Source organism: Squalius cephalus (assembly GCF_949319135.1).
Source record: "Squalius cephalus genome assembly, chromosome: 1".
Classification (NCBI taxonomy): domain Eukaryota; kingdom Metazoa; phylum Chordata; class Actinopteri; order Cypriniformes; family Leuciscidae; genus Squalius; species Squalius cephalus.
This window is the reverse complement of record NC_137122.1, coordinates 42,026,756-42,053,944: the sequence shown is the minus strand read 5'-3', so window position 1 is coordinate 42,053,944 and position 27,189 is coordinate 42,026,756. Positions and strand designations below refer to the sequence as shown.

At 37.9% G+C, this 27,189-nt stretch overlaps 2 protein-coding genes across 3 annotated transcripts in view; one reads left to right on the top strand and one right to left on the bottom strand.

Moving 5' to 3' along the window:
- Nucleotides 1-5,187, top strand: part of carhsp1 (calcium regulated heat stable protein 1) — a 20,070-nt gene extending 14,883 nt beyond the window's left edge. The window contains exons 2-4 of one of the 2 annotated variants that reach the window (XM_079895105.1): nt 990-1,195; nt 1,943-2,065; nt 2,758-5,187. In XM_079895105.1, coding sequence (XP_079751231.1) covers nt 1,005-1,195; nt 1,943-2,065; nt 2,758-2,920 — 477 coding nt within the window. In that variant the 5' untranslated portion in view covers nt 990-1,004 and the 3' untranslated portion in view covers nt 2,921-5,187. The remainder of the gene's footprint in view (nt 1-989; nt 1,196-1,942; nt 2,066-2,757) is intronic. The other variant, XM_079895104.1, reaches the window with a different exon arrangement.
- On the bottom strand, nt 3,461-27,189 carry abat (4-aminobutyrate aminotransferase). The gene is made up of 16 exons (XM_079894950.1): nt 26,876-27,189; nt 18,625-18,778; nt 17,456-17,553; nt 17,005-17,034; nt 15,888-16,005; nt 12,194-12,243; nt 11,195-11,275; nt 10,732-10,824; nt 10,085-10,147; nt 9,917-9,980; nt 9,530-9,678; nt 8,274-8,411; nt 7,645-7,812; nt 6,589-6,735; nt 6,211-6,322; nt 3,461-5,476 (listed from the first exon to the last, which is right to left on the bottom strand). Exons 2-16 carry the CDS (start codon nt 18,692-18,694, stop codon nt 5,355-5,357), a joined length of 1,503 nt encoding a protein of 500 aa, XP_079751076.1. The 5' UTR covers nt 18,695-18,778; nt 26,876-27,189; the 3' UTR covers nt 3,461-5,354.

The window sequence follows — 27,189 nt, the reverse complement described above, 5'->3', positions numbered from 1 at the left end:
CCATTCTTTGTAAACCCTAGAAATGGTTGTGCGTGAAAATCCCAGTAACTGAGCAGATTGTGAAATACTCAGACCGGCCCGTCTGGCACCAACAACCATGCCACGCTCAAAATTGCTTAAATCACCTTTCTTTCCCATTCTGACATTCAGTTTGGAGTTCAGGAGATTGTCTTGACCAGGGCCACACCCCTAAATGCATTGAAGAAAGTGCCATGTGATTGGTTGATTAGATAATTGCATTAATGAGAAATTGAACAGGTGTTCCTAATAATCCTTTAGGTGAGTGTAGATAAATCTTGGAAAAAATAATGCCATCTGTATAATGCATTTTTTACTTTATTTTGCGTGTTCTATTTATGGGCCAATGAATCACACTCAAAATACAAGTGTAGGGATGTGGAGAGAGAGTTTTTGACCATAACTGTTCAAATGCGCACTAACATAACTATTGATTGCCACTTCCTGCAGACTGGTGAGTGGTGACCACAGTGGTGAGTTAACTTTTTTCAGGTGTGGGTAATATGTTTTGCTTTCATCTCCTCCTTTCATCACACAATTTTGTGCAGCAGTAATAGCTACACACTCCGTTTTATGATGGGTGAAAACCAGAGTTAAGGTGCAGTACCGCCATGTTGGAGTGTCAACCAGAAAGTTGCTGGCGCTTGATTATGTACGATGCTATTGTGTAGGATTAACATGATGATATTTTTATTTTTTTATATTACATCATCAATACCTGTATATTATTTACGACACCTCTAGTCATAATATAAGCCTATCACAGGCCTACACTTAACAGAAATCCATTTTTCAAAGATGTCACTCTGTCCTCCTCGGTAGATGGAACTTGTTCTTGTGTGCCATTTGAACTATTTGTGTTTTCGGTTCATGTACACGCAGACAATTGTCATGTTTCTTTTCAAGGAAATACTTGTAGAGAACATTTCAGTTTTAAAAAGTAAAGCTTCTCGCACTTTCTGCCTTCCCAGTGTCCCACCGTCAGCATGTCCTCAGAAGTGCCATCTCCTGTGAAGTCCACCACCCCTCCTCTGTCCCCACTGTCCCCGATCTCTCCGGTGTCCCCCAGCTCTCTTCGTCTGCCCACATGTCGCCACAGAGACCGGTCGCCCTCCCCCATGAGGGGCTACCTGATTCCCAGTCCCCTGCCCACCCGCCGCAACCGCACCTGCTCAGCGTGAGTACAGCAGCACATCTTCAAACCCATCCACTGCTTTAGCCCATTCATTTCATATGTTCATATGTATGCATCTACTAGGGATATCCAATCCTGCTCCTGGAGGGCCACTGTCCAGCAGAGTTCATCTCCAACCCCAATTAAACACACCTGAACAAGCTAATCAAGCTTGAGGCAAGTTGGAGTTACACTCTACAGGACAGTGGCCCTCCAGGACTGAGTTTGGACACCCCTTTTCAAAAGTTTCGGGTTAGTAAGAATATTGATATTATTATTATTATTATGTTTTGAAGGGTGTCTCTAATGGTCACCAAATTGAAATAAAGTATTTGAAAAGGTCATTTGTTCCTGTGTTGGCAAAGCTGAATTTCCAGCATCATTACTCCAGTCTTCAGTGTCACATGATCCTTCAGAAATCAATCTAATATGATGATTTGCTGCTCAAGAAACATCCATTATTATTTTTTTTATATATTTTTTTATTTAATCAGGAAGGTCCCATTGAGATACAATATCTCTTCTACCAGGGAGTCCTGGTCAAGATAGGCAGCACAAGACAAAAAGTAGTACATAACACAACATAATAATTATCAATGTTGAAAACAGTCGCGCTGGCTAATTTTGTGGAAAACGTGATCGATTTTTTTCAGGATTCGTTGATGAATAGAAATGGTTATTTTTGAATAATCTAATGCATTTTTGCTGAATAAGTTTAGAGTAACATTTTTGTCCCTTTAAACCCGACAGTCAAGCACGTGCAGCTGAGGGCCCGGTCTTCAGTGGGGTCTGCAAGTGCTTTTCACGTTCCAAAGGACACGGTTTCATCACGCCATCAGACGGAGGCAGTGACATCTTTGTGCACATATCTGAGTGAGTTCACAGGGCAAGCATCTTCAGCTGAGTCCTACGTCAAAGCCAACACGCATTCCACCACAAACCCAGTTAAATCTGAAATCACATGAATCGACAATACCATGATTATCAGTGACGTAGATGCGAACACAAATCATCATTAATATGCAGCCCAAATTAGAGTTTATAAATGTTAGCGCTTCCAGTGTGTTTGTAGATGTATTTGAACTGATCATGAGGGAGGGGCTTCTGAGAATAGAAACTTGTGGATTGTGTGAAAGGTTTTGGCGTCAGGTCTAAGTTAAGTACTTGAGTGTGAGAGATAAGAGCACTTGACTGGCTTCTTTCAGATGAAATGTGTTTGTCCAGTGGAAAAATGGATAGACTTGCCAGCTGCCCGCTGTTCAAACAGACTTGATTGTTTAATGTTCAACTACATAAAATTACATTCTGTCAGTTAACTTAAAAACTACAGTGTTTTATAATTATATAAGAATTATCATTTGTAAAATGGGATCCATTTTGTTTGTCCAATCTGAAATAGTGTTTTCCATTTGATGTACTTTTTAAACGCGCGTCTTTGTCTAAATCCAGTAAGCACACACACACACACACACACACACACACACACACACACACACACACACACACACACACACACACACACACACACACACACGTTTTGCTGATGATCTCCATTCTTCCAACAGCATTGAGGGTGAATATGTGCCTGTGGAAGGAGATGAAGTGAGCTACAAGATCTGCTCTATTCCACCCAAACATGCAAAGATCCAGGCCGTTGAGGTGACCATCACTCATTTAGCACCAGGCACGAAACATGAGACCTGGTCAGGAGCAGTGTTTGAATCATGAGGTCCTTGAGAACAGCAGCTCTCTGAATCTAAACTGTTAGATAATGATGTCGAAAAGGGTTTCTGTTTCTTTTCTGGAGGTTTGGGGGAAAGGGAACAGGGCTGCATGAATGAATGCCTTAAAGTGCTGTGTGTGACATGACAGCAAATCTCCAAGAAAAAAAAGATCTATAAAAAAATCTTGCTGCTTTTTTTCTTTATTTGGGTTCAGGAAGGGAGTTTGTTTGAAATGATCTTGATTATTTGGTTTGTGTTTAATTATGTGGCATGAACCAGTCAGTTATACTTGCATTAACCATCTGTGAATTGCTGACTGATTTGATTACTCTTAACTAAGAACTGATTACATACTCTTAACAGGAAGCCTTAACACATCTAATATGTAGATTTCCCTTTTGTTTTTATTCGCTGAAAAAAACAAAAAAAACATGTTCACTGTGTATGTGTACATTATTGTGAAAATATATCATTTTGATCATTTGTCATGTGCATGTGTGTTTCTTGGTCATTTTGCTTCAAAGACAGGCAACAATAAAAAAAATATTCAAATTGTCAGATTTATTTTATAACTTCTTCAGACAACATTAAGGTTATGTAGAAATTACCTCAATATTTTTTATCTAATTTTACTACATATAACAGTGTAAACCATTTTCATTTTTTTTTAATTGTTAATGAGTATCAATAATACACATTTCTCAATTAAATACTGACTTTGCCGAGTACAAACAGACACAGCGTTTACATTAAGTCACTGCCGCCGCCTGTCCACAACATCCAAAACAACATTTCTACATTACACTGACATGGGAAACAATGTCACAAAGGAATAACACTGTGTGTTAGAGACGGTGTGATTTTATACATATTTATACTTAAGTAAATGTCAGTTAAATAAGGAACTTGATTCTGATGCAGTTGTAAACATGGAAACGTGGTTAGTCTTCACTAATAAAGCTTACAACAATGAGCATTGCATAAACTCACTACATGAAGTACATATTGGGGTTTAAGTATTTAAAAAGGAAAGGACGATTGAAACACCAAGCTGAAGGGATGTTCACTCTTTCAGCTTGGAGCAACTGGAATAGGAGAATCACCCCAAAGATGATAAAGGTATACAGGCTGTGATGGCCATTTAGTGAAGATGACCTTGTAGACGTTATCCATACCTTTTCTTACATGGCCTGTGATGAGGAACATGAGGGGATCATGTTCACCTGAGCAGAGGATGGACGCTAAGCTGAGCAGCCCCAAGCTTGTGCTTTTAAAACATGTTTCCTGATGGATTTCTATTGTTAGATCAGGTAGAAGTTTGGCTGTGAAAATACAAATGCATCTTTCATTGTCAATTATGAAATCCTGTTAATGCTGTAGGAAATATCAGCCCTCACATTACCACACCAGGTTGTGCTTTAAATGTTTCGTGCTGGCAACATTCTGTTCGTATCTCACTGGGATTCAAATCAGAGGCTTTGCATCACAGTAAAGACAATGTCTCTTTATGATTGAGGAATTATACAGTAAAGCAGACACCTCAATAAAGGGACTTTCTGATTGCTTGAAGGTTATTGGATCGTCTAGAGACGTCCTGTTAAAATGGGAATAGAGGTTCTACAGTTCTCTGCAGCTTCTCACTTTTTCCAGCTTTCCATCGACTCTATCCAGCTCAAGACGCAATCAGTCCAACAATGCTTCCACGACTTGTCTTTCACACATGTTTTTAATTCAGAGAGGACCATAATATTCAGGTGCTCTGTAAATTCAATCTGTCATCATGCAAAATTACAAACTAGACATTTCCAGTGCAACCATTTCTTTGTAGATATTAAAATAGTTATATTTTATCTTCATAAAGCCAGTAGTAGCTACTGTCCACTTCATGTACTTTTAGTGTCATACATAGTGACTACTCATCTTTTCATGTTAACTTCCAAATGCTTAGACCTGGAGTCTTTCTCTTTGACATAAAAAGGGTTATGAGAAATATTGCAATAAGAAATCCTGTACCATCTCTGAGGTCTCTATATTGCTTTAATTAACTTTCAATGGAAGGACTTTTTGTTTGTGAAACTTTCTGGTCCTGAATGACCCTACAGTTCACAAACTAAGTTGCGACATCAGCAAGAGAGATTTACTTAAATATATAATTTGAGTGAATGACCCTGAATTGGAGGCATTACTACTGGGATAATTCCTGTATTCTGCTTCAGATCTTCAATCTGTCCACCCTTGGTTTAAAAAGAAAAAAGAAAAGATCAGCTAAATGAGATAGAAAACAGATTTTTATCCTTCCTAATTAGAAATGACAGGATGAGAGTGGACGGAAAAAGAGAGAGACGGTGATCAATTAATTGTGACAGGCTGGTATAAACCCTTGAGTGGGATTGGACCCTATACGTTTCATAATCAAGGCCGACCTGGCAGCCAGAACTCTATTTATGCTCAGTCAGAACGTCATTCAGGATGTTCAGGAGCTGATGGACATGGTACTCCTTGAAGATCAGAGAGGGACGGAAACGGATGGACCTTTCGCCACAGGAACCCAAAAACGCACCTGGTGAGATAAACAGAAGTTTTATTTATTTTAGAGAACATAGTATCCCTTAAAGCAGGGTTTCTCAAACTCGGTCCTGGAGGGCCACTGTCCTGCACAGTTTAGCTCCAACCCTGATCAAACACACCTGAGCAAGCTAATCAATGTCTTCAGGATCACTAGAAACTCACAGCTAGGTGTGTTTGATCAGGGTTGGAGTTAAACTGTGCAGGACAGTGGCCCTCCAGGACCGAGTTTGAGAAACCCTGCCTTAAAGCCTCTGCATCTTGTGCGGACAGGGTCTAAAATTAACACTATTTGTTACTACTATACTACTAATATAATTATTGCAAATTGCATATTATATAATTACCTGACAATGGCCTGAGCTTTGTCATTAGCTATGTTTCCATCCAAAATTGCGAATTTAACTTTTGCGCAAAATTGTAAAAATTGCTTAAAACATTAGCGAATAAAGCAGTGTTTCCATCCCATGCGTTCGAGAGAACAAAATCATCACTTCCAGGGAAATTGGCGCTAAATATCTGTAATAAAAATGGAAGTTGCTGCAATCGGGAGAAGGAACTGTGGCTTTTTTCCCCAACATTTGTAAATGAACTGCATCGCAGAGCACACAGATGAAACATAATAACTAATTTATGAATAAATTATAAAATAATCATCCAATTGTCATAAGAGCAAAAAAACATCAATTTTAAACCTTGTGTGTGATGGGTGAGGGGGCCACAGCTTACCTTTGTTCCTGGCCTTTATCATGATACTGTTGCGCGTGGCATCATCGCAGGCGTCTATGGCACAGAATGTACCCTGGCCACGGGCTCTACTCAGGATATGAGGGTACTGGGTCTATGTGAGGAGAAGCAGCGAGACATTCAAACAAATAAACAGCTCACGATGTGGACAGTATCATATATCCACAGCTTCAAAACAAGCACTCATTAAGTTGCCAAAATCGATTACAGGCTCAGGTTTTCTCTCCGGCAGCAGGAGTTATGAGGCCGGCCCTCAGATAAGCAATGAACGTCATGATAGAACCATTAGCAGTTTTAAAGCCTTTCGTGATGAGCTGTGAGGAATCAGTCATGTAAGAATATAAATGAAGATGGCTGTACCTGCAGTGCATAAAGGCCCTGCAAAAGAGCCTTCCCTGAGCGCGTCACCTCTTCCAGAAGGTTCTCTCTTCTGATCACATTAAGCACCTCTGATAAGAACAGATTCTTTGAGGGGTCTCCCATCCAGGTGTTGAAGATTCTGTAGGGCTGAGGTGAATACAGTCATGTCAGTTTAAATGGTTCTCTACACTCAAGTCTCCTATTTATGTATTTTGTATTTTGATAGGCAAAAGTACTCTTAAAAGTTGTTGTTTTTTCTCCAAGGAAAGGCCATTTGATATTTTAATAGAAGGGATGAACCCTTCATTATGTCCCGTCTCAAATTCTGTTTTTAAATGCGTCAACACAAGAGATAAATTGTGTCAAGCAATTTTCAGTAGACCAAAAATGAAAAAGATTTTATTTATTATTTTATAGTAATACTAATACATTTATTAATAAATATAAGAAATTATTTTCACCATTTAAATTGCACTGTTATAATTATTATAGTAACAACAACAATTATTATTCAAAATTATTAACACTCTCATCTCTCCCTATGTGCACTGGTATCTTACATTTTTTTGGGACAATTTTGGTTTCACATTGCACTGTCTCTGTTTGTACTGTTTTTGCCCTAAATGTCTCTTTTGATCCGCTGCTCAATGTCTAAAGTTTTTAAGTTAAGTATTTATGAAAAGTATACGTTTATATAGGTTACATAGTTGTATGTAAGGTTATATGTTTATATAGGTTACATGTAGATTTATTGAAGTTTTTTTGAGGCTTAGAATGTAGATAAAACTGCACCATTGGCGGTAACTTCACAGAAAGAAACAGTAGGGGGCATGATTGCTCAGTTCCATACAGCTATGAATCTCATCCAAGGACACGCAATCATTTAGACAAACAACTGACAGAACAATCATCTGATACTAAAACACATCATAACTCCATTCATAAACAATGACTTCTAAACAAAAACGCTAAAGCAGCCAACTGGGAACAATTACTAAGAATGGGATTGACGATTTTGCATGAGGGGACATTTGGGGAAACGATGACAGCCCTTACTTTGTCTGCTTGCAGTTCATCCCTGTGGTAATATCCTCCTGTCAGCAACTTCTTGCTGAAGGAAACAATATCAGCAGGGTCGTCCAGACCCCAATGCTCATGGGCCCAGAACTTGCCTGTTGCTCCTCCACCTGTCTGCACCTCATCCACGTGGAAAGCACAGCCATGCTGAAAGATCCAGACACAGATAAACATCTGTTAGCTCACTCTCTGTCAAAACCCATCTTGTCAGCCTGCATAAAACTGCATACAACACCCACTGGACACAGCCGTTGCGCTTTGCTACGCTTCATTTGAAGAGAGTTGAACACTTCCCGAGTTTTTCAGGGAGAGCGTGGACTTCATCACAATTACTTAAAGGGCCTCTTTTCTTTTCTCTGCATAAAAGCTGCCTTATTAAATCATTCCCTTTTGTGTCCTGCCTTATCTCGTTCATAAGGACTCAATTTAGAGCAGATAAAAAGAACTTCGTGCAGTCGAGAGTGCCTTTTTTTATTAGTGTTCAAAGAGTCTCATTTTAGCAATTTATAACTGGAGTGTCTATCTGAAACGACTTCAAAGCACAGATCCAATAAGAAAGGATGACTATGAAGCATTTTAGAACAGTTAGCTTGGAAAAAACGTTTCACCTTGCGTGCAATATTTCGCAATTTGATGAAGAAGTCAGGCGAAGCGTGGTTGTCCCCCCCCTCTGCCTGGATGGGCTCGATAACAATGCCAGCAACTGGTTTGCCCTTCTGCCTCCACTTCATGATGAGATCCTCAACCTGACACACAGAAAAGTTAAAAACTTATTCAATGCTTTACTTACCTTTATCTTACTTGCATGTTAAGAACTAGATAACACTTTGCAGTCTGTGCATTGTGCAAGATATTCCTACTGGATATCTAGTGTCAGATAGTTGACAAATTAGGTATTTCTGTAATATTCCTGGTTCAACACAAGTTTAGTTGAAAGCATTAAGCATCATGTTGATTAACAAAAAATAAAATATAATATATATATATATATATATATATATATATATATATATATATATATATATATATATGTGTGTGTGTGTGTTTTGACTCGTCCCTCATTTTCTTAAAGAAACGCAAAAAGCATGGTAATGGTGAGACACTAACAATAGAAGAAAATGGGGCCCATTCTTGAAGGATTTAAAAGCAGAAATGTGAAGCTTATAATTTTATAAAATCACTTACATTACTTAAAACATGTCTTCACATTTACCATTGCTCTGTGAAATGTTAGTGTGTGAAATCCAATAATTTCAATTGGAATCCATTTAATCAGGAATTTCTAGTAAGGGCGAAACATTTCACCTCGCAGATTTCGCATCGGGTTTAAGTTTTTCACCGTATTGACAAACAGCTGCTTGGTTGAAAGAGACCTCTGTGTGAGCGGTGCATTGTGCATTACTACACTATTGGCTTTCTGTTGGTCAACAAGGCAATTCTGCGTGAAAAACTTGGATATCTGCTTTGGAGAAATGCTTTGCCTTGCGCAAAATTCCCAATCGCGTATATATTCCTATTGAAATGACTGAAAATCCACAGAATTTTGCTGAACAACTAAAGGGTTTAGGGTTCACAGTGATCTGTTTTCATGCTGACAAACCTGTAAAATGGGATATAACTTTACACAACATTAAAATCATGTTAACATTGTTGTTTATGTCTTGTGGTGATACTATTGAAATAGCGAGTATTTTAAAATGTATGGATTGGTGTACCTCATTGTAACGTATATTTTGGCTTTTGAAGAGAAGGTGGGAAACTCACAAATGCTGTTGATTGAACATTACTTGTACTGAACCCAAAATATTCTTGTAATTATGGTGGATTTTTTTTTTTCTGTGAACATAAAGGAGAGATCTCAGACCTCCTCCAGGCAGCGGGCCTCTTCCTGGGCGTTCTCCCGTGCAAACTCCTCCAAAGGGTACTGGAGCTTAGGGAAGGGTGCGATAGGCCAGTCAAAGGCCGGTATATCCAACTTGTGAATGGCTTTGGAATGTGTTGTGGCCAGGCAACCTGTAATCCAACACCACACACATTAAGGGGATGGATGTCCCAGTTAAAACAAAACAGCCAGGCGTCTTTGTTGGTCAAATGAAGTCATATGATACAAATAGTTGCAAAGGCAAACAAATGTAAGGCTAATACATGCAGGCCAGGTCAAATCCCAGAATCCCTAAAGTGTACTGAACTGAATCAGACACATCTTTCAATTATGTTCTTATAAATCAACAGACAATTTTCAAGCACTTACCCAGAGTTCTCCCATGGAAAGCTCCCATAAAAGACAAGATGCTCAAATCTGGGCATCCAGGACTCTGAGAGAGAGGAAAGAGAATAGTGTGTGTAAAAAGAACATTAAGATTTCAGGAGCCACAGTCATGTGCATAATGTGTGTCTTTCACAGTGTCTATTCTCTAACCTGGTTGATCATGCAAGAGCCGATTTCCTCCGCAGATGGGTTGGTGTCTCCTCTCTCCTTATTCTAGAAACCATTAAAGATGGTCAGATGATTTAAGAGCTGTTCATGTGTATAGAGTAGGGCTGCCAACATATGTACATACAGTACATGATGCATACATGAATATATACTTGTATATATTTCAATTGATCCTTTTATTTCCATATAATGAACACAAGCACTGTCCAAGAGTCCATTTTATGAGCCCAGTTAATATGGAATTTACATAACAGTCAGGAATATGTGTTTTTTTTTTTGTGTGTAATTACATCATATTTTCTTATGATTCCCTCACCTGTATCATTTGACAGCCCTAATATAAAGTAATCTGAATTAAATCAGTATTTCTAACAGATTTAAGCTTTCAAGCTTCTGTTATACTTCTGCAAGCAATAATACCAATGATATAAAAAATCATAATACTTATTATTACAAAAAAATAAGAATTAGGAAAAAAATATTATAGTGATATACAGTGATTTTTTTCCTCCAACAGTTTCAGTCTTGGTATTATTATTGCCAAAATACAACCGATATCACACCTATATAAAGCAAAATTTGCAGTTTGTGTGAGTCGAGCAGGAGCAAACTGAGGAAAGTCCACTCACTCTGTACCAGATAAACATGCTCTTGAAGGCATTCTCATTGGAGCAGGAACCACAGGCCATGGTTTGTACTCGCGTCATTCCGCTGGGGGCAATCTGATGTTGAAGAAAGAGTCATTCACAGCACTCCGCACTGGCACCTCTACAATAAACAGCAAGCCACTTCCGGCCAATGTGAAAAAGAGCGCAATCATTTATTAGGTTCATAGTGATATCTGCAAAGGACGTTATCAAGATTAAGAAAATCCCAAAGGGCTTTTTTACAACTGCCAGAAAACAATCTGTTCTTCAAGTGAAAGGTCTAAACCTTGCGCAAAACACAGTCCTTACTCTCTACTTGTGAGCATTGTCAGCAATAATTTCTGAGACATATGCTGTTATTAGCTTTTGTTATTGCAAGTTTGTGGAAACATAAATCTTTTAAGAAATCCTTCACTTGTGTTTCTTCAAATCCAACAACACTCACCGTCAGCAGGCTCTCGACCAGTTTGTCTGGAAAGTTCTCAGGTGGCAGAATACCAAGTGCCGGCCGGTTGACAAATGCACTCTGAAAACAAAAATTCACACAGAATTTGAAAAAGTACATTTTAAGTGTTATTACACTACTATTCATAAGTGTATACAACTTGTGGACACTTGTGAATGGTAGCAAATTGACAATGAAAATTCAGTTACACCATTACAGGAATAAATCACATTTAAAATATTCACGAGTTCACACTTACAAATGATCAGAGAATAAATAGTTATGCGTATTTGGCGTGCTGTCCGGGGGGAGGGCTCCGAGCTCGGAAATTGGGGCCGAACCCAGAGTACTCCCCCCATATCTCTTGGTTAGGAAGATAACCAGGCAAGTGTGAGGAGATGGGGTGGTGGAGGGATGCTAAAAACTGTGTATTTATAGGCATTTAATCATGCTGATTGAGTGGACCTGTTGATTACTGATTGCTGACAGCTGGTTGGAATGACTTGATTGTTTGACCATTAGAACGTGTTCCTCACGAACCTTGTTAATAAAACATCATTTCAAATCAAAATCAGTTATTTTAAATAACTTTAATTAAGTTTCACTATATTACTGTTTACTGTACTCAAATTTGTATCAAATAATGCAGTCTTGGTTAACATGAGACTTCTTTCAACCCATTACAAAAATCTTACAGACCCCAAACCTAATAACAGTGGTGTATCTGCTAAAAAGTGAATTATAAAATAAATTAATTTTGTTTTTAATGGAAAACTTAAGTAAAGCAGTGCTACTGAAAAGCAGCTCTGTGCATCACACCTTTAAAATTCTCATCTCGTTCCACTCATGCTGCACTGTTTGACTGCACAATGGAAATTAGATTTGCAGTAATCTATCTATAAAGACACACACTCGCACACATATGTGCACCCCCCCCCCCCCCCCCATGCACACAGACAGACACACACACTCACAGTTCATAATCTGATCAGTACTCACCACATTATTTGGATTGGTCATCACTTTCATTAAGGCTGGATGATTGTAACCTAGAAAAGAAGATCAAAAACACTGTCAATCTATTCATTATACATGCAGTGCGATATCTGAAGATTTGAGACCGTGAAAACACACCAAAACAAACAGCAATTGAATTGAATGGTCACATTTTGTCACAATTGGAGCTGAAGGCAACAAAATGTATTTGCACGCTAGTGAGTTGAGGTGGATAATTGATATAGTCGCTCTCTATGACTACAGCTGCAGTGAGAACAACTCTCTGATACTACTACTCTTACACAAAGCACCCAAAAACATTAGAACACTTAAGCCACAATCAAATATGTATAAAGTAACAGAATTTACTGTAATTTCGTTTGTTTCTGGAATAAAAAATCAGTTATGGTAGAGTGAGCCTGTAAATTCACTGTCATTTTTTTTTCTTACAACTTCAAATTTAGCAGTTAGGGCTGATCCCCAAAAAAAAAAGGAAGAACTGATCTGTTATGTCTGCAGAACAAGACATGCCCATAACAAATTGAACAAACGTCAAGTTTCACATGAACATGTGCCCTGCCCTAAATGTAAGCACAAACCATTTTCAGTGTTTTGCTTTGTTTTTTCAAAGCTAACATTACATAAAATTGTGTAGTGTGTAATGTGCAAATATATATATATATATATATATATATAACCTCATAACCCTAGCAACAATCTGAAGTATTTAGGAATCCAAATTTGCTTTTACCTAGTTACAGAGAATTATGCATATGAAGAACCAATCTTTTTGGAGAATGAATCATGTCACCTTTGCCACACTCATATTCTCTAACAAATGTGGTACTCATTTTGTCGAGGGGATTCTCCGTGATTGATACAAGGTCTTCCCGGCCGTGATTAAAGCACATTCGAAGGCATTGTCTGGAGGTCCGTCTGATTAATGCTGTGTGACAGGCTAGACACTAGAGATCTTACTTCCATTCCCGAGTGATTGTGTTTAGTGGAACACGAGATCTTATTCCCAAGTGATAGTGTTAAAAAGGAACGAGGCATCGTCCGACTAGAAGCAGGTGTCGTAGAGGTGACGCCTAGTAGAGTATAAATTTGTAGGTGTCGAAGTGGAGACGCCCCTTTAACTTAAGTCAGGTGCATAAAGGAAAATCTACCACAGCAGCTTATTCAAGATTAGAGCTTTTAAAACTGCATGCCTACAGCTCACTAGGAGTAGAAACAGTTCTAGTTTGACCTCAGTCTGATTGCTGAGGAGTTCATTCTGTTCTAAACGCTGCATCTGGCTCTTTCAGTCCTGTGAAGTCAACTGAAACAAGCATTTGTCCATGCAAGTGGCTGCCTTTATGTGAAAACACCAGCTGTTACCACATGGGTCATTCCTGTAATACAGTACATTTTCATGTCCCCATCAAATTTTTTGGATAATTTTTTTTTTTTTTACAATTCTTAAAGATTAAATCATATTAGTTTCCTTTATTATAATCACAAACAGACATGTGTCAGTATTCGGTAATGAATGGTATTGTTATTGTGGGCACTTCAAAATACTGGATAATTCTAAGCAATTTATCCGAATTGTTTCGATTTTTTAAATTCACATTAGCTTGATTTCTATTAACCAGTTCAAATTTACCAAAGTGTGCACATTGGCCTGAAAAAAAAAAAAAAAAAAAAGTTCAAACAGCTATTTAGATTTTTGTATTTACTATGGTGTTTAACAAACAACTCAAAATACTTTTACTTTTATTATTGTTCTTTATAGTTGAGAACTTCTGATTTTTTTTTCAAACATTTGTCTACACTTTGTATACATTTATTGTGCATTGTTCTATTATATTTAATTATGTCAAGTTAGATAAATTTACTGGACTCTTACTGAAGTATTATATTATCAAAACTTCCAAAATGCCTATAAAAATACACATACTCAAAAAGAACTTGCACTGATGCAATGAACTTTTTTTTCTTATTTCCATCGTGCTGAGATCTGTCTTGACTTTCTTGCCATAGCGTAAATAATCGAGTCAGAATTAATAATATTTGATTGCCTGAGCTGGACCAGAGCACATTTCTGAAAGTCTTGTATATTGTTTCATAGAAATACTTCCTTAAATTACACCACAAGCACAATTATTTCTAAAACCTATACAGAGTACAGAATGTACTGCAAAACAAGAATGTACCTCATGAACTCTAGACAAGCCAGTGCAGACTACTATACAACACTCCACCCACTGTGTCTGTTATTTACAGCAACAAATGTTTTGATATCTTGATCAAATGAATTATGAAAATCTGAAAAGGGGATGCTCAAGCTCATTAAAAAAAAAAAAAAAAGCATCAAAGAGGTAGAGTTATCTATTTTGCTGACTGCTGGTTGAATCTGTCCAGCGGCTGATCCAGGATCACAGAAAGCTTTAGATGAAGTCATGTCATTTGCTTTACTGACACATGTAAAGAACAGGCCGGAGGGTGAATAAAGCCTCGCTGTTGCTTAAACACACAGGATACAGGTGTGCAACACATTAAGTAAGAAAACTAGTGGATTGTGGTGTGTGTTGCCCTTGTGTATGCATGTGTCTGTCATTGTGAATGTTTTGGGTGAGTGGGGGTTGTACACTGATGTAACAACAATATCCCATAATACACTTCTGTTCAAATGAAACAGGAGAAGCAAGTGCAAGGGAAATCAAAGCTCATTAAATCGGAGTCACCACCTGAAGGCACATCTGAGAGCGAGAGACAGTAGCTTCACTCAATTTGTTGAGGCTGATTAAATGCAAGTAAGCTAACGGACCAAACGAATGAGATGCAGACAGAGGAAAGGTGCTCTTTCTGCCTCTCAGGTCAGTCTGTCGTATCTGTACAGGCAAACCTCAAAGGAAGTCCTGAGTTCCTGTCGCTCACATTTAATCATCCGCACCAACAGTCGCCTCAGGCAAAGCCACAGGACGCCTCTCACATTTACTGAGCAAGAACAACACAGTGGCCACAGTGACAACACTGTATGTTGGATTGTAAGATCCTTTCCAACTCTAGTGCAGTGTTGTTATTGTTAACTAAAACTATTAAAATTTTCATTAATTGAAATAAAATGAAAAAAAAAAAAACATACAGTATATAAATATTAGATGAAAACATTGCTGCTAGTTACAATCAAAGAAAATATTTAATCTCAAAATACATCTCATAAAATGTATGAGATTCGTTTTAATTAAATTTAAATAGCCGACTAATTAATTCTAAGATAATTAGAATTAGAATTAGATAATCTCTAGATAATTCTTAAGAAATATTGCAGTATTTTATTACATTATAAGTGATTTATCTGTGCACTGCACATCATTCTTTTTCTAAAATTAATGTGCCCTCATAAACTCTAATCAAAGTATCTTCTCTTCTCTGATGACGTGTTTACTGGCACGAGGGCGGGACAACCTGTCACTCACATGATATCACAGCAACAACAAACCACAACCATCCAATCAATTACCACTGAAAAAAATCCTGCCCAGTCCTACATTTTTTCTTGTTCGAGAAGCTGTTTCACTTGGATATACGTCACGCAACTTCCCTTTCATGCCGACTTTAATTCAAAGTTGTCTTATTTCCTGTCTTACAGTAAATGTGTCAGTGGTCTGCAGAGCAATGTAACAGAGACCAGCTTACTGACGGAGCTCACCAATGGGGATGGAGGAGATTTGTGTGTACACGTCCAGCATTCGGTTACCGTCCACGTCCACCAGGTAGTTCCCCCTGCTCTCCTCATAGTTGCAAAAGAAATGAATCGCTCCAACATTCTGCAAACCAAGAGAGAAGTAGAGTTGAATGTTGCTATTAAAGTGAATTGTGATTCTGAAGTGATTCTTGGCAGAGCTTCAGCTTCATGTCAGTGAATGGCTAATAAGAAACCCGCAAGCTCTCACAACAGCTATTTGCACTGATGTGATGTCACATATGTATAAGTGGTGATTGTACAACTAAATGTTTATTGGCACAAGAATTTATAAAATAGAAATATAAAAAGTGAACATCAGGAAAAAATAAATACTACAAAATTCTAAAATATATTCCCTTTAATTAATTCACATGTGCTGTACAACTGAAAAAGCAGATGTCAAGTTTCAGACCGTGACTCATTACCACAAAATTGTGAGCAACGGTGCTTTATCTACTGAAATTGGCTTTTCCGTCTCCGTGGCTTTGAACCTGATGCAGCATCTATTTTTAGCACGTCTGATGAATAGGTTATGACTCTTCTTATGTCTGCTTATTGTGCACGGGAGACAGACAGCGACCAACAGACACGCACAGGAGCTGCGGCGAAGCGAATCTGTGATATTAGCTTCATCAAAGCCTGTCAGCTCACATCTATCTGCTCATCCACAGCAAAGCGGTCAAAAGTTGACTGTGACTGCTCTCAAGAAGCTGGACCAGACAGCAGATAAATTACTGCCTGAAATACATTCATCACTCAATACACTGAAGACATCCAGACAGGCTGAAATATGGCTGGACGTCACATCAGAAGTGACATTGCTGATCTAGAGCAGTCACACTTTAGCTTTACTGCTGTTAATCATATCGTTTTGTTTTGAATGGCACTGTCTGAAAAAGTGACTCATATAATTAAATCATTATCTAAGTACAAACTAAGAGAACTGCACCTCATGTGATTGACACTGGTTTTCAAATATCTCCATGTACAGAGTATGGAAGACTTCTATCTAATTGCATAACTCAAGTTTAAGGTAAAGTTATGTGTGTATGAACTGAGCAAACGCCAAAGTTTGTCTCACCTGAATCTCTCCGAGCTGTCTCATCAGCTCCTGTTGAATGAGAGAAATTAATCTATTAGTCATTCTGCTCTGCAGAGTTATCAAAAGATATTTCTGTCAGTTTTAATCATACAAATATTGGACACACATTATTTTTCTTATGATTGTAATGCTTAATTTGTTATATATATATATATATATATATATATATATATATATATATATATATATATATATAATTAACAAATACAATTATTTAAGCATTAAAATCTTAAGAAAAATAATGTGTCCAATCTAATGTATATATATATATATATACACTTTTTCATATTTCTGCAGGAAATATAAGATTTTTAGAGAGAATATAAGATATATATTCTCTCTAAAAATCTTATATTTCCTGCAGAGACATATCACAAAACAATCTGGTGATAAATCTCATTGTAAAAGAGTAAAAATGCTGAGACTGAACCTGGGACTTTGGACCTGGCACAGCGGTCTTCATGGATGGGGTGTCATATTCAAACTCTGAAACAGTTTTTGTTGCAGTTTTGCTGACATATCTGGATCCTAATACAACAAAAACAGAATAAAAACTTAAATAAGACCACATACTTAATAATTTCAGCCACTCTTACAATGCAGTACACATTTCCCGTAGTTACGTAATATGTTGGATGAGATTTTGAATTCACAGTTTCTAAAAATATAAATCATATTACAAGAAGAAAATGAATATCACATTTAGCTGAACATGGGAATAAATTTTATGTAATTTTACTATTTTGATTTGAGCGGATGCTACCATTTATTCCATATCCCCGAGTGCTGTGCACAAACTGTTTTAATTATTAATTTCTTGCTGTTGTGTAAATGATCAAATCTGGTCCCCTTTTATAGAAATTCACTTTAATAAAAAGTTACAGAGTTCAAAAAGTGCTGCATAACAGGAAAGAGTCATTCATTCATCCTTTAATTTCCTCTTGAATTATGAAAGGTTGCCTCAGTTTCAGTGAAGATAACTTCCTAAAAATGCTTAGCATTGCAATTTAGATGTTTATCTGACATCTCAAAGTAATTAACCAACTGAACACTGTTAGACCTTTTGTACTTTTGTTGTATATCTGAACAGTGGCCAGCAAATACATATAAAGAATAAATGCCACAAAATGCCTTTTAGCCATATTTGAGCAGTAGTACCCATGTGCACTTGAGGGGCTACATAAGTTTACAGAAGTGAACTCATAACTGAGCTACTGATTAATGTAGGACGCTGACAGGATTGGGACAATGTGACCAGACACTGAAGGACAAGACACAAACAACTTCTATATACATGCAGAATTCACCAGCCAAAGCTGGACAGAACCAGATCCCTGTAACTCATTTACATGGTTAAGTAACTTTGAACTGTGTCCCTCTCGACATTCGGCTCTCTATCTATCCAAACATCATTATCATTTTAAAGGAAGCCTCTCACTAACTAAGCCGAGCATGGGGTTTAATCACTCTGATAAAGTCTCTGTGACAGCTACAGCTCTTTTTGATGGTCACTAGTAGGTTGAGAACATTATAGTTAAACAAGCTTTTAAGACTGCAGGGTATCATAGTCTTCCATCTCAGCATGTTTTTTTTTTTTACCTGGAGCGGCTAGACGCAAGTTTTGCTGAAGGGAGACGGCCAGCTGGCGGGTCAGGAGTGAGGAAGCCATGTGTAGTACTCACGAAGGCAGAGATGAAGAGCGAGAGAGAGAGAGACAGCACACTGCCTGCCTTTCACCTTCCTTTTACTTCACCTGGGGAAAAACAATGAAAGAGATAGGTTACAGGGAGTGGGAGGCCAATATAGGTGTGGGATTACAAATTTAAGAATCTGTTTAAGATCAGCTGATCTTATGTCCTTACATAACATAACATGAAAAACTAAGGTAGAGTAAATTGAATTTAGCATTTAAGGTTATGATGATAACAAGATATTCCTGCCAGTCCTGTTCTCTCTATTGTAAGTTAAATGAGTCAGATTACTGAGACTCGCACCCTTTGTCTTTAATGGTTCTTGGAGCCCCTGTCCCAGTCTTTGAATAGTTATGCTGATTGGATTAGGATTGGTAACACTCTAGAGTCTGGGGTGGGTTCCTATAGCTGTATAGTTTATTTGCATGCTTTGTTTAAGGTCGTCACCCAAGTGCTATCCATTTCTAAGCACTGCCCTCTAAATGTATATAAACTACAATGTACACTGCCTTAGTTAGACTTGATGACTGCAGCAACCGACAGCTCGTGTTCTCAATAAAGAATCCTGCGTAAGATACAACCATGTCTCCTGGTCTTCGCTTCTGAGTTTTCTGGAGGATAATATAATCTGCAGGTCAGAGAAGAAATAATATCCACAATTTTATGTTATCAAGGAATTTCCTTGATCTTACATAGTTGTATAGTTATACATTAAACATACTATTATACAGACTATTTATTTTGTTAAAACAAAAACTACAAAAAAAAGAAAAGAAAATTGTGTTTGTGATATTAGAATCATGACCACATAAACATATTACCACACACATTTACAGATCACCGCTTGCCATTGGTCGGACAAACAGATAGTCCTGCCACAAACTTGCACCATTGGATATAATAATTGTACTACATTGGCCTGGTCGGGAAGCTCAAACAAGTGTTATTTTTGTTTTATTATATTATATTTTTAGTTTTATTTATATTTTTAATTCGCTTTTATTTTTATACATTTAGTTTTCATGTTCATTTAGTTTATTTGTTTTGTAATTTTATTATGTGCTTTTGTCATGTTATTAGATTTTTGTTTTTTATTTCAGTTTTAGGGTGTGTTTACACAACAACAATGTACTAAAAATGGAAAAGTCTTTCCTTTGCGTTTTTTTTACATACAGATTTACATACAGTCAAAACACCGTCCATTCACACGGATCCACGAAAATGACTAAAAACGCTGTATTATGATGCCAGGCCAGTAGTTGGAGATGTCACTTTGTAAAGACACACTACGCTCCTGTAGACTGAACATGCAATACGTATCTGCTTTCAAATGGTGCTTGAATGTGACTCCCACACCTTATTGGACTGTTCTTTGATACTTTTTTGACCATTCTAGTTGGTTGCAATAATTTAAAGAAACATGCACTGAACATGGGGGGGCATAAGAAAACTTTCCGTTGCCCTAGAGGGTTAATCATTCATCACAATGAGTAAAACCAAAGAATATAGTTCTGATGTGCAGCAAAAGATTGTTGAGCTTCACAAAATAGAAAATAGCTAAAGCATTGAAAATTTCAATGGTCACAAAGCCTAAAAAAAAATCCTCCTCGCTCAAAAAATCTCCAGCATATTCAGTCGTCAGTCACGACTGGAACTTCAAAAGGGACAGGTTTCTATGGTCAGATGAAAAAAAAAAAAAAAAAAAATCCCTTTTTGCCAGCAAACAGGGATAAAAAGTACCCCATGCCTACGGTTAATTATACCGCTGCATCGTTAATGTTGTGGGCCTATTTTTTCCTGGAGGTCCTGGACATCTTGTTCAGATACATGGTATCATGGATTCTAGCAAATACCAACAGATAAAAAATCTAAACCTGACGGCCTCTTCTAGAAATCTTATAATGGTTTGATCTTCCATCAGGACAACGATCCAAAACAAACATCAAAATCAACACAAAAATGTGTCACTGGGCACAAAATGAAGCTTCTGCCATGACCATCCCAGTCCCCTGACCTGGACCCTATAACAAATGAGTGGGCTGAACTGAAGGGAAGAAGTGCCAACATGGATCTGGGAATCTGAAGGATCTGGAGAGATTCTATATGGAGGAATGGTCTCTGATCTCTTGTAAGGTGTTCTCCAAACTCATCAGGCATTATAGGAGAAAACTAATTATGGCCAATGTGTTTTGGATAAAAACCATTTATTACATAATGTGATTTACCCCCCATTTTCAATTCTTTTACGTCAATGAAAGGTTAGATATTTTAGAATGTTTGAATGAAAGATCAAAAGGATTAACAATGCAGATTTATTTTTACAGCCATCTTTGATCATATTTACCAGGGGTGCCAATAATTCTGACCACAACTTTATATTGATATTTTATTTCAGTTAACAGAAATGTTTTTAATATTCCTTGTTTTATTCAGTTTAGTTTTAGTTCACAATGGCTTTAGTTTAACCCTGACTCAAACAAACTGAGGAATATTCAGAAAGCACCCCAAAGCCAAAATGTTCACAATTTTCTGAGAAATCAACCTACAAACAGCTTGTCTCTAAAAATAGCTGCATATCTATTTTTTATCAGAAACTGATTAACAACCATATTGGTGCAAATCTTACAGTCTGCAGTGTGACAGTCCTGGGATCATGCTTCACAGACAGTTCCTCTCTCCCTGAGCAGCAGGTTCAGCCATGCCCATCAATCCTGTCCTACAACAGTGGTCCTGACAGTTGGCCCTCATGCCACTTAATTAAAGCGTGGTTGATTGGTGTTAATTACAACATGGCTTAGACACTCACCAGCCCTCAGATGATCTTTTTGCACTGCAGAACCATCACAGCCGTTTCTTGGGACGGAGACAAGTGACTAACGGCGTGACTTTCGAATACCACTAAACCTTCCCAACAGGCACAGGGTTCAGGGAACTCGAGCACCACTCAGTCACACTTTGGCGTTAAGATTAACTGGGAAGAATAGTCCTGCCTAAGGGAAAAGCTGATGCCTGAGGGAATCCTGACATATCTTCAGCTATTATAATGAGTGAGCATGTGCTTAGGGAAGGAAAAGCAAGGTGACGTTATGCAATTATTATGCACAAAATGTTCTTAACTGGAATAAACACCATGTTTCTGAAGCAATATTGTTCCTGCTCAGTTTAAATGTCATAGGCATATGTTTCTGTCATGTTTCTAGTCTGGACATTGAAAAGCTGTGAATCAGTCTTCCTGCTCTATTGAAAGGAAGCTAGTCTTATACGTTTGCTTGTCCAAAGGAATCAATTCAGAGGGGAGAACCATAGCATCTTTATTCATGCGCAGGAGACGAGAAGCAGAAAGTGCATCTCTGTTGTGCTATAGGACGCTTACGCAATCGAGGCGGCAGAAGCAAGAAAAATCCAGACGCTCCGTCTCTCAGAAGCACTCCAACCAGACGGCTCATCGACTGGATAGAACCAGTTCTGAAAATGTGTGTTACACAAGCCTGTTGTCACGCGCCTGTGAGGATGCAGCAAGCAAAATGGGTTAAACTAGTTTGACGGCTGGGGGGCAACAACTTGACTAATGGAGCTGATTTTCCTTTCTTGAGTGAAAGAGACTAATTTCATTTCATTGACTGATAGAGAGCGAAGAGATGAGGGAATGCTGATGGGAAGAGGAGTGTGGATACATAATAATAATAATAATAAATTATATTTGTAATGCGCCTTTCTCAGACTCAAAGCACTACAGAATGTACAGAACAAAAAAATAAAAAAAAATAAATACATTTTATATATATATATATATATAGATATATATATATATAGATATATATGGGCATAGTTCAATTGACTCTGTACGCAATTGGATAGTCCTTCAACCAATCAGACCGACGATCCAGGTGACGTACTTTGCAGAGAAAACTCCAGGCAGGAAATGGTGTCAACAAACATGTTGGTTTGGAGCACTGATCAGCGGTTTGCAGAAGCAGCAATGCAGGTTGTGCAAAAAAAAACAAAAAACATGAAAGTGAGTGGTATTTACACCCACTCGAGCGATTTGTTAGCTAAACTAAAGAAGCTATTGAGCATCGTCGAGAGGTTAAAAGGAATTGGATTTGATTAAAACCGCCAATAGTGCGCCAGCTGGATAAGCCAGTTTGTGATTGGTCCCCGCAAATTTGTAACGGAAGCAGGATAGAAGAATGTACAGGTTTCCAGCCTGAGCTGCAGGGCAAAATCAAATTGCCGGCAGATCGGGCTGGGTTTACCCAGTCTATGGCTGAACTGGAAGCCAATGCAGTTGCTGGAGCAGCCAGTTGCAGAGTAATGTGATGGCGTGAGGATGTATAAGTCAAAACGCGTGCAGGAGAGTTTTGCATATATTGCAACCTCTTAATAGAATTTGCTGGTAAACCTGCAAAGAGAGAATTACAATAATCAAGCCTTGACATGATGAAGGTATGGATAAGCCTCTCTGCATCAGGCCTAGAGAGAAAGGGTCTAATACGAGCAATGTTCCTCAGATGGAAAAAAGCAACCTTCGTTATGTTTTTAAAATGAGAATTAAAAGTTAGCTGAGCATCAAAAATCACGCCCAAATTACCCACCTGGCCAGAAGGGGATAATTGGGTATTGTTTACTGAAATTAGATGGAGTGCCAATTAATAAGATTTCAGTTTTGGAGCAATTTAGTTTTAGAAAGTTGAGTTTCATCCACGCTTTGATTTCCAACAAACAGTCAGAAAGTTGAATAGAGATCAGGCTGAGAGCTGATATAAATCTGGGTGTCGTCCACATAACAGTGATAGCTCAGGCCATACTTCTGAATGATCTGCCCAAGAGGCAGCATATAAACACTAAATAAAACAGGACCCAAAACTGACCCCTGAGGGACACCATGACACAGAGGCACAGTCTGAGATCCCAGGTAGACAAATTGGGAACAATCTGAGAGGTAAGATTTAAACTAGTTTAACACAGTTCCAGACAGACCGGTCCACATATGCAATCTGCCCAATATGCTGTGACATGGTATCGAATGCAGCATTAAGGTCTAACAAAACCAAAATGCCACAAGAGTAATTTATCTGCTCATTTTCAGCATCAAAATCAAACCAGCACTCTTTGTTCACATCACATGACATCTGATTCTCTCTCAGCTAATCAATATTCATCAGGGGTCTCTGCATAGGCGCTGTGCTGGGGGAACATTTCAAAGTGAACAATAGCCGCCTGTGCTGGATTACACAACTCCAAGCCCCTTCCTCTGCTCCTCATCCTCTCAGCTCAGAGTGTGAACTAAAGCCACGAGAGCAATGAGCAACCGCACCGAACGCGGAGCCATTTTTAAAATGCAAATTATTCCTTACGTTACGTAACACCATTTTTGGGAGCAGCTCCCCTCGGAAAAGGAGCAAGATAACATCAGTAGAAGTAAGCAACAAGACATGAAAGAGTCTACAGAATACATCCTCAATACAAATATGTGAAGCTAATTTTTAAACTTCAGAGGTGACAAATTGTGATTAACTGATTTTTAACTGATCATAGTGACCATAAAGATAGCAGAGAGATTATTTGGGTTTGCACTCTGGGAAATAATCATCATAATCCTGATCACCAGCAAATGAACTTTGATCGTTGGCTAGCGATAACATTGAGCTCACTAAAGACACTGAGCTGTCAGTGAAGAATATGAGCACGGTTCATTGCGCACAATAGCTACTCATCGCTAACCCTGTTAAAGCCTATTGGTAAACTTCATTACACCAATTCCCCTCTGCATGATTTAAACAGTCTATTAGGTCATGCACAAGTCATTCTTTGCTACACTCACTCACATGAATGTGGTGAAGAAATATTCACAGGATTTGCCTCTATTTCATTAAAGAGATAAGAATCTAGACTCTAATACTGAATATGAAAGCCTAACAAAAATATTCAGTCAAAATCTGAGAGGTTATGTAGTTGAAATAGACATTAAGAGTCTTTAATCAGTCTCTGTAGGAATGGTACATGAAAAAGGGGACATTCAGTGGGATTGAGGAGGTAAAACATCTGACAAATACTGCAAGACAGTTGCCAAGGGAACCAAGGAGGAAAACAATTGTACAACTGGCTGTCTTTCTTGTCTGGACGACAGATCAACCTCTGTAGGGAAAAACGGTGGTGCTATTAAGAGGATAAATCTTGGTTAAGAAGCAATAGGCCAGGTTTTATGCATCAATACCTCGAGAAAAATAATTGCATGGCGTATTCATTTAAAACAAAGCATGACATTGAGAGTGTTGCAGGGCTAATCCCAACAAATGCATCCTCAAAATTGGACAGAAACATGTGAAGCGCTCAGCATCAGATGGGAAGATGCTATGAATAACAAGTCCCACATACTGTACATGTACAGACAAATCAATCTGTCATCCATAAGGGGACTTATTCAGCATTCCTGAAAACCTGCTCCACAATCAAATGCTTAAGCAGGTCTATTCTGTCAAGCTCCGCGCTATAAATCTACACTGTAAAAATCTGTGATATTTTACAGAAAACGGCTACAGTAAAAACCTGTTAATTGATTAGCTGTATAGCGATGGTATAGTAAAGTATTGTTTAACATTGCATTATGCTGTTTTACTCTAAATGAATAGTTTTTGTAAGCAAAAAACATGAATTACCTTAATTTTTGGTAAAAACAGAAAAAGTACATTCCCAGAATTCCCTGAATGACACATCACATTGGATTATATTATATATAAATCATTTTGTTTCATATTTTTACAGTATTTTATGTACATTAGGGTGTTTAGTGTACCATTTTTTATGCTAAAAAGGCGATTTTGGTATTTCAAGTAGACTGGTAAATTAACATTAAACATATGGCTAGGAGTTATTAAATATACAGTCACCAATATGCCATCCCGTAATACCAGAAATATTGTCAGAATTCTTGCAACCACAGTTACCAGTTTTATTGTTGTTGTTTTTTTGTGAAAATTAAACTGATTTTTTACAGTGTAGGATAAATCGTCCTTTTTATTCAGTGTGCAAAGCAAGGACATTATTGCAGGAGAGATTATGATACTGGATACTGAATGACAGAGCATACACCAAGAGCAGCTGAACATGTAAACAACATTTCACATGGATGTTTTGGATACACAATTTTAAAAGATAAATTCAACAGCTAGTGTATACTATGTCAATATATTTGATTATGAACAAAATGGAGTTTCTTGCAACACAATATGTAAAGCTTTAAATAATCTTACTGAATATTAGCCTACTGAATATAGTTTTAAAGAAACAGACTTCTCTGATAGCTAAGTCTTAATAGAGTTTCTGCTAAACAAAATGGTTCTATAGATCCCATATTAATGTACTATGGTTCAACTACAGGTCATCAATACAATTTTTTATTTTTTTTATTTAATCAGTATTCTTTCCTGTTTCCCATTAAAATATTTAGACATCATTAAAACAGATGCAAACAAGATGCATAAGAAAATATATCTTGAATTAATTTTAATTTTATTTATTTAAATTTATTCACATTTAAATATTTTTTTTTTCTGGTTGAAAGCAAGTTTAAATCTAACAGAATAACTTATTCTATGCAATTTTGTTTCTCGAGAAAATTTTAATACTGCAAAACAGGGCAAACATGCGGTTATGGACACACTCACTATGACTAAGGATAAAAAAAAAAACACTAAACAATTTTTACAAAAGTTGATCTGAGGTACAATACATGAGTGCGTTTGGATGACAGGTGGCTAATGTTGTTTTTGTCAGAATCAGTCACAAAGCAGCTGGTGGAACGGAGAAGCAACAGTATCCGGTTCCGACTGGATCTGACCTGTCAAACGGTTCTGCGAGAGAGAGAGACGTATGGAGAGAATCGAGTCGATGCAGCAGTCCGCCAGTCTACTGTCTCGCAACGCTGCAATGTTTCATAAGAAACGCGGCTGTTAAAAAACAAGACAGCTATTGCATCACCATCAACGCACAGCGAGGCGTTCCTGCAGCGATACCTCTAATTCACGATAAACTTATGATTATGAATTACAAAATCAAACCGCGTGCTTATGCTCTGCGTCGAAAGCGCTGCAGCGTCTCTATTTCTCTACACTGTTCGCTGCTGCTGTAATGATACTTAATGACATTTTAAGACTCACCTTTATGTTTATTCGCTGAACGGGAGGTGAAATCTAGCAGGTTCTTGGTGGAAGGACGAAAAATTAAGACACGAGTGCAGGAGTGAGGAACACAAGCAGATTTTTAAAACATCATTAGAAGTCTGGCCCTTTTCCCGAGAGGAGGGTTTAGCTGGGGGGATCCGCCGAGTTCAGCCAATAGAGACAGAGAGAGAGAGCTGCAGCTCCCGGAAATGTCAGCTCCCTTACACACTGAGTACAGCTGTGTAGTCAGCAATTCATATTTCCCATTATGTAGCTCCAGTCTAGTAGGTTTTGATTCATTTCCGTGACTC

Excerpts from the sequence above, each read along its gene's own strand:
- abat (XM_079894950.1), bottom strand. The coding sequence starts at position 18,694 with ATGGCTTCCTCACTCCTGACCCGCCAGCTGGCCGTCTCCCTTCAGCAA. Across the intron at positions 16,006-17,004 it reads GACAGCTCGGAGAGATTCAG|AATGTTGGAGCGATTCATTT; the intron begins GTGAGACAAACT and ends CTTGGTTTGCAG. Across the intron at positions 5,477-6,210 it reads GATAAAGGCCAGGAACAAAG|GTGCGTTTTTGGGTTCCTGT; the intron begins GTAAGCTGTGGC and ends TTATCTCACCAG.